Source organism: Lynx rufus, unplaced genomic scaffold (genome assembly GCF_022079265.1).
Source record: "Lynx rufus isolate CCGP_SWC_20201006 ecotype Redwood Valley unplaced genomic scaffold, mLynRuf1.p SCAF_5, whole genome shotgun sequence".
Taxonomy (NCBI): domain Eukaryota; kingdom Metazoa; phylum Chordata; class Mammalia; order Carnivora; family Felidae; genus Lynx; species Lynx rufus.
Genome location: NW_025814867.1, coordinates 144,680,279 through 144,691,864, shown reverse-complemented (window position 1 = coordinate 144,691,864; position 11,586 = coordinate 144,680,279). Strand labels below are relative to the sequence as shown.

General features: G+C 37.6%; 2 protein-coding genes across 2 annotated transcripts; one reads left to right on the top strand and one right to left on the bottom strand.

The window, feature by feature from the left end:
* Window positions 1–1,847: 1,847 nt before the first annotated feature.
* Window positions 1,848–4,968, bottom strand: LOC124527300 (keratin-associated protein 21-1-like). Its single transcript, XM_047100476.1, has 2 exons — window positions 4,925–4,968; window positions 1,848–2,184 (listed from the first exon to the last, which is right to left on the bottom strand). Exons 1-2 carry the CDS (start codon window positions 4,966–4,968, stop codon window positions 1,848–1,850), a joined length of 381 nt encoding a protein of 126 aa, XP_046956432.1.
* Window positions 4,969–6,144: 1,176 nt separating this feature from the next.
* On the top strand, window positions 6,145–6,291 carry LOC124526296 (keratin-associated protein 22-1-like). Its single transcript, XM_047099197.1, has one exon. The coding sequence runs from the start codon at window positions 6,145–6,147 to the stop codon at window positions 6,289–6,291; it is 147 nt and encodes a 48-aa protein (XP_046955153.1).
* Window positions 6,292–11,586: the final 5,295 nt, after the last annotated feature.

Below are 11,586 nucleotides of genomic sequence, written 5' to 3'. Positions count from 1 at the left end.
GGAAAATTAATTCATATAAATGTTGAACACAATAATCTGTCCATTCTTGGTGGGATCTCTTCTGATGCTAAAAATGCTGCTAAGAAACTTTAGAGGTTGCTCACGGGCATTGCATTCAGTGTGGCAATTCAGACTGTATATTGTGCGCAGGTTTGAATAGAGTTAACACAGCAATGTGTTGGGGACCAGAGTGTTCACTGTAAGAAAAAAAAAAAAGAAGCAATGTGGAACAGGGAAATGTAAAGGAATCTTATGTTTTCCAGTTTCGGTTGGAGTCATTCATAATTTGAAGCTATTAAAGAAGTGAACAAACCAATGTGAATACAAAGTAGATGTTCGCTTGGGGCTGTTAGCAGTGGCATTTAACCCGAAGTGAAATATGTTAGAGAAGATAACAATGTCAACCAAAGATGGTCATGTTAAGACCGTGTAAGGGGCAGGGGTGCCTGGTTGGCTCAGTCGGTTGAGCATTGACTTTTGATCTCAGATCAGGCCTTGAGTTTAAGTCGCATGTTGGGCTCTGTGCTAGGTGTGGAGCCTACGTTTAAAAAAAAAAAAAGCTTAAGGGCATATCTTGGAAAATTATAATCAGCAACAATTTTGTCTTGTGAGTCTATAATGAGGGGCCTATTATCTAATTTGCATCAATATCTAATTTATTTGTGTTCAATTATTATGACCTATGAGGCAGGCCAAAATAGTTTTAAAATCTACCATTTCTTGGGATGGACAGCATAGACCATCCAAGCTTTTGCATACTATGAAATAGAAAATTCTAAGCTTCAAGAGTAAAGGAAATTAAGAAAGACAAGTTTTCATAAAATAATGGCTTTCTAAAGAAAAAAAGAAGGTGCTTTCCTTCTGGGTTATGATTTTTCCAGGGATCTTAATTCCTTCTTACGGTTTCAACTTTTTTACTACCTTGGGCCAGTCAAAATGAATTGGGACATATCCATTATCTTGCGCTAAAACACTACTTAAACTCATTCATGTCTAACACAAAAGCTTGAAATGCTCTATCAAGAGAAGATAATTGGCCAAGTTTACGGGCACATTAGTCACAGAAAATTAGTGGAAAAACAAGTGATTACAGCTACCACTGTGAAATCACATAAATCACAGGAGAAAGAAATCTCAAGAAAACAAGAGTATAGAATGCCATCAAATGGCTCTAAAGTTAAATATGTAATGGATTTTAGGAAAGTTGTCACTTAAAAAAACTATGTATTTTTAGATACATTGGATTTATGTAGAAGAATAGGTTTAAACCTCTCTACCTCTCGTGTCAAACAAGCATAGGAAATGCTTCTTATTTATGCCCCAAAACAGATTAGAACTGGAGAATCGTATGCCAACTTTCGTATCTTCTAAAGTATTTTGCCGGTTATGGTTTTGGTGTAAAAGCACTTGGAACAAATAGCGTTTCCAGGCAATGTTTAACTAAATCGACAAACATTATCTTTTCTCCTCCTCACAATAAACCAGCATAACACGTGCTATCAGTGCCTTACCCAAGTAGAAAAACGAGGACATTAAATGAACAGAAAGCTAGGTTTATTATTTCAGACCGAATAAGTTTATTAAGAAAACAGAGAAATAGTTCTTGCATGAAAATCGAAACGGAGAATCTGTGACTGCATCAAGGCAAAGAGAACCACGCAGTGCTCAGGGTGAATTTCAAATGCTCCCACTTTTCATGAGTTGAATACAGGAATGATAATTCTGTATTTGACCAAAAGGGCACCAGAAGGCAAGCCTTCAGCAAAGGTCAGACCGTGTGGGGCTCAGATTTGGTGAATGCCATGTCCAGTTGTAGAGAGTGAGAGTCCCCCACGGTGCCCTCGTTACTAGTAGCCACAGCCAGAGCCACAGCCGTAGCAGGAGCCATAGCCGCAGCCCAGGCCTCTGTAGCCACAGCCTCCGTAGCCGCAGCCTCTGTAGCCACAGCCTTTGTAGCCAGAGCTTCCATAGCCGCAGCCTCCGTAGCCGCAGCCCCCGTAGCCGCAGCCTCCGTAACCGCAGCCTCCGTAGCCGCAGCCTCCGTAACCGCAGCCTCCGTAGCCGCAGCCCCCGTAGCCGCAGCCCCCGTAGCCGCAGCCTCCGTAACCGCAGCCCCCGTAGCCGCAGCCTCCATAAGAGTTTCCGTAGTAGCTTCCACACATGGTGTTGGCTGTTGAGGTTGTGCTTGGGTAGAGAAGGAGAGAAGTGTCACTTCGGTGTGGACAACTCCCCCTCCAGAGGGCCTTTTTATATGCTCTTGATGTGGGTGTCACCCGCCATATATATCATGCCACTGGCTAATTTTATGACTAATCTAATTAGTCTGTTGTTCCTCTACCATAAAATAATTCTTGGAGGTGTTTGGGAGGCTTGTTGTGTTTGGCTGTCAGTTTGGACTCTCCTTATCCAATTGAAGGCTTCAAAGAGAGGAGATACACCCTCACACCAAGGCAGTGTTGTCCCAAATTAGACTTTCATTTCAGCTTCATATAACCATCCTTTATATCAAGAAAGAATACATTTATTAGTCTCAATCTTATTTGCTCTTGGCATCGGTTGGTTGCACTAACATTTTTAACATTTCATAAGAACCAAATTACTTTTGACTCATCAGTTTTTCTTTTTCTAAAGAAATAAGGTTTATTTATTCATTTTGAGAAAGAGAGAGCAGTGTGGGCGGGGAAGGCCGGGGAAGAGAGAGAGAGAGAGGGAGAGAGAGAATCCCAAGCAGGCCCTGTGCTGTCAGCGCAGTGCCCGATGCAGGGCTTGAACCCACGAAATGTGAGATTGTGACCTGAGCCAAAACCAAGTTGGATGCTTAACCGATGGTGCCCCATCTTCTCTTGATCCAAGTTAATTGTTTTCTTCAGGGTTTCAGCTCATTTTCTATACTAAAACCATAATGTAACTTTCATCCTCATGATATTGATAATAATCTAGTTAAATTTTTCAAAATACCAAGTCTGAGCAAAATGTATTACACTTTTCTATGTATACCAATAGGTCTGATTCTCACTTATGTTCAGTCTCTACCTAAGAACTACAAGACAGACGTTATCCCTCGGAATCCAATTGCTCTGCTTTTTTCCCCTCTAAATCAGGCACACAATTATACAAATTAGGATTCTCATTAATATTAGAATTATATTCTAAGTAACTATCCAACAGGTTTAACATCACGTATTTATGTTTATCAGTGTATCACACAGAGGTCTGTTCCTTTAGCAAAACACCCAATCATTATTCTCTTTGTAACCAATCATATTGTGTTCTCTTGCATAACCTTGGCATTATTATTAGTCTTTATTCAAATTAATGTGATAATGCCTCCCATTGGGAGGCACAGGAAAAGTGAGAATAGCTTCACATGACAGACTTTACAAGAATGAATTTGGGGAGGTGTCATTACCCACACATCATGTGTAATCTGTCAGTATATTTCTGTTATTGTATTGATATTTCTGAGTCAAACTATTATTTTTATGTATCCCCTCATAACCATAGGTGGGGACAGAGAGAATAAGCAGTTGGACACTCTCTGTATTTTAGTTAACTCTTCTCCAGAGATCATAAGAATGAAGACACAAGATTTAAAACTTTTCCAATCCATCTGTCCTTTTAAGTATATCTAATGGGTCAATGCCTCTTAATAAAATAGAACGTTTTCAGGGGCACCTGGGTGGCTCAGTCGGTTAAGTGTCCGACTTCGGCTCAGGTCATGATCTCATGGTTCCTGAGTTCCCACATCGGGTTCTTCAGCACAGGGCCGGCTTCAGATTCTCTCTTCCCTTCCCTCCACTCCTGCGTTCTCTCTCTCTCTCTCAAAAAAAATTAAACATTAAAAAAATAGAGTGTTTTCATACTAAGGATCCTATGAAAAACATTCAACCTGTAATTTAATGTGTGTGTTTGAATGTTCTGTCCATGCATGTCTTTTGGTAGCTTCATTTTTATAAAATAGACATATTATTGGGTCATTTTATTCACCATGTACCGGGTTGAGATATTACAAGGAGAGGACATCTTCACTATATCATTTTCAAATTTTTCATAAAGAAAATAAAAGTAATTTCAACTGTCACAGTACAATCAAGTAATAACTTAGAACAAGTTTTCAAATAAAAACTAATTTAAATAACGTGATGATCAGTCTTCCTCGAGGCTAAGTTCTTAGAACATCACCTGAAATTTGTATTGCTAAATGGTAACAGTCAATTAAAAAAAACCCTATAATTAACTTTTAAAAAAAATTTTGGTATTTTAAATTTTTTTTTTTCAACGTTTATTTATTTTTGGGACAGAGAGAGACAGAGCATGAACGGGGGAGGGGCAGAGAGAGAGGGAGACACAGAATGGGAAACAGGCTCCAGGCTCTGAGCCATCAGCCCAGAGCCTGACGCGGGGCTGGAACTCACGGACCACGAGATCGTGACCTGGCTGAAGTCGGACGCTTAACCGACTGCGCCACCCAGGCGCCCCAAAAATTTTGGTATTTGATTAATGTAGCTGCAAAAGACATTACTGTTCTGTGCAATACAATGTCTCTAATAACAACATTCACTAGGTTATTTCTCTATAGAATTTACTTCCTGGAGCTAATTTGTTTCTTCTGGAGAACTGAGTTCTTTCTCTGATGATAGCAGTAAGAGCTTGTCAGCCCAGTGAGATTCCATTGACAATTTGTTTTCTGCTGTGATTTTCTGAACTATGTTTGGTTCTTAAGTACATCCCATAATCAAAAACAGAGTAAAAGAACGCTCCTTGCGTCCTCCTTTGCAGCTAATATCCCATTTTCTTCTGTTTCATTGCAAACCTTCACACGTGTTTCCATCGTAGCTTTCTGTTCTCTCTTTACATCTTTGATCACACCTTTTGGTCTTTGGTCCTTACCACGCCCCACTAAAACCGCCCCTGAACGTCTCACCAACACCCCAATCTTGTCACATCTAGAGATTCAGCCTTCTTCATTTTACTAAGTCTCTGAGAAGTGTTCAGATTCACCCGTTTCTCTTTTCCTTCCTGAAAGGCTCCACGACACTTACCTACATCCTACCACACACATTTGATTTAATTTCAGTATCTCCAGTTGCTCCCTCTTAGTATTTTATTTCTTTTCTCTTTTTCAGATTTTGTTTTCAAATATGAAGGTGCCCAGCTAGGCGCTTGGCCCTCTTATAGTTTCTATAGAAATTCTCTTCTTTTTTTTAAAAAAAAATTAACATTTATTTAGTTTTGAGTTGAGAGAGAGAGACAGAGCATGAGCTGGGGAGGGGCAGAGAGAGAGGGAGGCACAGAATCCGAAGCAGGCTCCGGGCTCTGAGCTGTCAGCCCAGAGCCCCACATAGGGCTCGAACTCCCAGACCACGAGATCATGACCTGAGTCGAAGTCGGACGCTCAACCGCCTGAGCCACCCAGGTGCCCCAGAAATTCTCTTTTTTTAAATTAAGTTTTTTTAAATTCTGGTGTAGATAACATACAGTGTTATTTTGGTTTTAGGTGTACAATATAGTATTTAAGCTCTCTTCAAGGATTACTTTACATACATTATTTTAGCCGATTGATCTCGCTTCACATTTCCAATTCTGACACATATCCAAATGATAACTTGACATCCCTCAAAAATTTAATAAAATGAAACTAAGTTCTTGATTCTTCATACCCCCCCCCAAATCTTTTTCTGCCACATCTTCTCCACAAGTTTTCCATCCTTCTCTACCTCTGTGAAACCATTCTTTTGTTTCCAAAGGTGCATATCTGCAGATGGGAAGGAGGATCTTATTAAAGAAAAAAAAAGAATTTTGAAGAAGTGAAATCTGTATGGGTTATGTGATCTCGTGGTAGTTAGTAATATACTTTAGATCTCACATCTGGAACAAACAAGTCACCACAATAGGTGAAAAAACTTTCGTTAAAACGCATGATTTCATTACAGGCATCCTGACACATGGCAAAATTGTGTTATAGATATATTGGTTACACGGAATTCTTGAGATGATTATAATGCCACTTAGTTTGAAACATGAATCCAATAGCTTGTGGTTTGCCCCATATATCACTCAATTGACATATAAGGCCCCTGTAGATTATAAACTTAACACCCTAGAAAACGATTCTTCTCTTCATCTGAGCCTTCTCCTCACACTATGAACTTCTACAACAATTACTATGGTGGCCTGGGCTATGGCTATAGTGGCCTGAGATGTGGCTACGGATGTGGCTATCGTGGCTATGGATATGCCTGTTATCGTCCATGCTGCTATGGTGGATATTGGTATTCTGGATTCTTCTGATAAATTCTAGATTGCTAATCTATTTAGGAAATTTTCCCATGAGGTACTGTATGTACCTCCTTTATTATGTATAATAGACATGTTACTTACTGTCTATTCAAATAGTGACAATCGAATCTTAGACTACCATGTAACATCAGAACTTTTTTGATTGAAATCACTGGAGTTTTCAATAATTTAGAAATGTATTCATTTGATCTTATATTATTTTATGATCGACACAAATAATCTTCACCGTTCCCATTTGGGAAAATGTCTAAATTCATTTTTCATTAAAAGCAATCTGTTTTGCATACCTACAACATTTTTGTGTATATTTATTTACCTAGGTTTCATGTGTGTGTGTGTGTGTGTGTGTGTGTGTGTGTGTGTGTGTGATTGTTGACCCTTTGGATACCTTTAGTTTGTAAATTAGAGGTGTGGTTGAATAACTACATTCAACCACTGCTTTTATTTTTATTTTTAATTTTTTAAAATTCTGATACAGTTAACATACAGTATTATATTAGTTTCAGGTGAACAATATAGTGAGTCAACAATTCCTTACCACCCACTGTTCATCAGGACAAGTATACTCCTTAAAACTCACCACCTATTTCAAGCATCCCCCCAAACGTCCCCTCTGATAACCATCAGTTTGTTTTTCACAGTTAAGAGTCTTTCTTGGGTTCTCTCTCTCTTTTCCCCTTGCTCATTTGTTTTGTTTCTTAAATTCCACATATGAATGATATCTTATAGTATTTGTCTTTCTCTGACTGACTTATTTTAATTAGCACTATACTCTCTAGGTCCATCCATGTCGTTGCAAATGGCAAGATTTCATTCTTTTTTATGGCTTAATAATATTCCCTGGTATATACATGCCACATCTTCTTCATCCATTCTTCTATTGATGAACATTTGGGATGCTTCCATAATTTGGCTATTGTAAATAATGCTGCAATAAAAATAAGGATTAATTATCTTTTTGAATGCATGTTTTCATATTCTTTGGGTGAATTCCTAGTAGCAGAATTACTGGATCATATGGTAGTTCTATTTGTAATTTTTTGAGAAACCTCCATAATGTTTTCCACAGTGGCTACGCCATTTTGCATTCCCAACAAGAGTGCATTAAGTTTCCTTTTTCTCCACATCTTCGCCAACACTTCCTGTTTCTTGTGTTTTTTATTTTAGCCATTCTGACAGGTGTGAAGTAATATCTTACTGTGGTTTTGATTTGCATTTTCCTGATGATTAGTGAGGATAAGCATCCTTTCATGTGTCTGTTGTCCATTTGAATGTCTTCTTGGGAGAAATGTCTGTTCATGTCTTCTGCCCATTTTTAAATTGGATTGTTAGTTTGTTGTTGAGTTGTGTCTGTTCTTTATATATTTTGAATACTAACCCTTTATTGGGTATGTCATTTGCAAATATCTTCTCTCATTCAGTAGGCTGTCTTTTAGTTTTTGTTTTGATTGCTTCCTTTGCTGTGCAGAGGCTTTTCATTTTGATATTGTCCTAAGGTTTATTTTCACTTTTGTTTCCCTTGCCTCAGGAGACACATCTAGAAAAATCTTGGTACAGCTAATGTCAGAGAGATTACTGCCTGTGCTATCTTCTAGGATTTTTGATTTCAGATATTCACATTTAGATCCTTAATTCATTTTGAGTTTATTTTTGTGTATGGTGTAAGAAAGTGGTCCAGTTTCATTATTTTGTATGTAGCTGATCAGTCTTCTCAACACCATGTGTTGAAGAGACTGTCTTTTTACAAATGTATATTCTTTCCTCTTTTTTCAAATATTAACTGACCATATAATCATGAGTTTATTTCTGGGACTTCTATTCTGGTCTATTGATTTATGTGTCTATTTTTGTGCCAGTATCATACTGTTTTAATCATTACAGGTTGGTAATATAACTTGAAATCTGGAAATGTGATACCTCCAGTTTTGTTTTTCTTTTTCAAGATTGCTTTGGCTATTCAGGGTCTTTTGTGGTTCCATACTAATTTTAGGATTATTTGTTCTAGCTCTATGACAAATACTGAGGAAGATACAGAATCAGTGAAACTTTCAAGGGGTCAATCTCTGCTTGCCTCTTGGAAAGAGACCTATTTCATGACAAGGCAGTGGCTCGTGTGGACTACATATTATGTAAACATAAGTCTGATCCAAGATACAGGATGCAAAGTGTATCCTTGATCCTGGTAGTCTGTTCAGTAAACGTGTTTATGGTAACTTCTTTTAATTCACTAGATTTATTATTATTATTAATAACAATGTCAACGATAATAAAATATGAATCAACAGTATCTATTAATATTGCAAGAAGTAACACTGGAAATTTGTAAAATGAAGACTGACCATGGGTCCACACAAAATTACTTTCTGAATAGAGATGAAAATATGAGGCTGACCAAAATCTTATCCTGCCCCCAAACGCATGTTTTCTAAAAGCATCTAAAGAAGAGAATTAGGTAGATATGTCTTCCTCCATCAGCTGAAGATAGCACGTGGGACTATGTATGATTTCAATTATCTTAAATTCATTGGCTCTTGTTTATGACCTAGCATATGATCTATCTTGGAGAACATTCTATACGTGTACTTGAAAGAAATTTGTGTTTTCTTGGAGTTGGGTAAATGCCCTCTAGAAGGGTGTTAGGTCTATTTGGTTTATAGTGTTTTTTTCTTTTTCAAGTTTATACACATTATAATCTTTTATGTAGTTGCTATATCCTTTATGCAAAGTGAGATATTGACATCTTCAGTTATTACAGTCTCCCTTTTCCTTTCAATTCTGTCAATTTTTTATTTACTTCAGCGCTCCATTTTTAGCACCAGGTGGATTTAACACCAGTACATATGCTGTATCTTCCTGATAGATTACTCTACTTATCTTTGCAAAATGTCTCTCTTTATCGCTATTAAATATTTTTGGCTTTAAAGTATATTTAATCTGATATTGTTATAACCATTCCAGCTTTCTTACTAGTTGTTATTTGCATAATATGTACGTATATTCCTATTTTACTTTCAAGTCATTCGTTTCAAGAGGATTTGATTGTTAAAACATTTTGTGATGGTTACTTTAAAATTTGTTCATATAATTGGAAGACCTGATAGTGTTAGGGTCAGTTAATTATCTTTTCTCATCTGAGTTATAATTTTCTTGTTTCTTGGTGTGATGGTATGGTGGTAATTTTGTGTATTAAAAGCATCCTGATCCTATTAAAAATGTTTTTTCAAAAGCAGGTAGTCACCCTGTTTAGGTTAAGCACATGGGTCTTGTGGGCTATGATTCATTATTTTCAGAGTTGCTGCAGTGTTATTTTGGTCTGTTTGGTTTATCTTGCACTGCCGGTTGTCCCACTGGCCCCTGCCATTGCTACCTGAAAGTGTGGAAGGAGTTTTGCCAGCTTATCTGCTGTGTGTCTCTTGGGGGAGCAGTGACATGGTGGGAATCCCCACTTACCTCCCTCACTGCCTAGAGGTCTTTTGAAAGGAGCATGAGAGCCTCAGGTATATGAGGACAGAGCCTTCCTGGATCGGGAAATAACTCCCATTAAATAACATATAGATGAAAAGAAACTCACATAAGAAGTTCGAAGATATTTTGAGTTGATTAATAAAGAAGTACAACATACCAAATGTGTGGCTTACCATCGAAAAAGTTATTAGAAGAAAATTTATAGCTTTATATATTTATGTCAGAAAAAAGAACATTTTAAAACTCAATGCTCTAAGATTCTTTAAAAAGCTAGAAATGGAGGAAAGATTAAATATAAAGTCAGAAGAATGAAGGAAAAATAAAGACAGGAGAGGAATCAATTTAACAGAAAATGAACAAACTATAAAGAAAATTAATAATATGGTATTTACCTTTCTCTGAGTTATTTCACTTAGCATAATACTCTCCAGCTCCATCCATCTCATTGCAAATGGCAAGGTTTCATTCTTTTTATGGCTGAGTAATATTGCATCTTACATATCTGTACCACATCGTCTTTATCCATTCATCAGTTGATGGACATTTGAGCTGTTTTGATAATATGGCTATTGTAGATAATGTTGTGATAAACACTGGAGTGCACGTATCCCTCTGAATTAATATTTTTGCATTCTTTGGTCAACTGCCTAGTAGTGCAGTTGCTGGATCGTAACGCAGTTCCATATGATTTCACTCATATGTGGAATTTAAGAAAACAAGCAAAGGGAAAAAGAGAGAGAGAGAGAGATGCAAACCAAGAAACAGACTCTTAATTATAGAGAACAAACTGATGGTTACCAGAGGGGAGGTGAGTGGGGGGATGGGTTAAATAGGTGATGGGGATTAAGGAGTGTACTGTGATGAGTACCAGGTGATGTACAGAAGTGTTGAATCACTGTATTGTACACCTGAAACTAATGTATGTTAACTGTATGTCAACTAACTGGAAAGAAAAAACAAGAAAATCAATAATACCCAAAGTTGGCACTTTGAATAAATCAGCCAAATTGATAAATTATAGACAGATTGATCAAGAATATAAGATAGAGGGACACCTGGGTGGCTGAGTCGGTTAAGCATCTGACTCTTGGGTTTTCGCTCAGGTAATGATCTCACAGTTCATGGGATTGAGCCCCACATTGGGCTATGTGCGCACAGCATGGAGCCTACTTGGGATTCTCCCTCTCTCCCTTTCTCTCTGCCCCTCCCTTGCTCTCTCTCTCTCTCTCTCAAAATAAATAAATAAACTTAAAAAAATAACTTTTGAAAAAAAATCTGTAGGCCCAGGTGTCTTCACTGGAAAATTCTTTTAAATATTTATACCACATTCTTACGTGTAACTTAAGAAAATCGCAGAAGCCTTGGTACTTGAACCCCAATATTTTTCTCCCAAAGTGATACCAAACAAGAGCTATTACGCTTGTGAGTATTTTACTTTTGTGCCCAAAACACAGAACACAGAAACTGTTCTGTTCTTTAAATGATTATTTATTTATTTTTGAGAAAGAGAGAGAGTGTGAGTGGGGGAGGAGCAGGGAGAGAAAGAGAGAGAGAATCCCAGGCAGTTTCTGCACTGTCAGCGCAGAGCCCAATGTCGGGCTCAAACTCATGAATAGTGAGATCATGACCTGAGTTGAAATCAAGAGTCGGATGCTAAACTGATTGAGCTACCCAGGTGCTCTGGAACCCAGAAACTATTTCTATGAAGAATACATGTCTATGACTCTATCCCTTCTCTATTTTTCAAGGAGATGTAGATAGAAACACACTAATAATGAAGTCTTTAACATACCATTCTCACAAAAAGTTAATCAAAGGTAG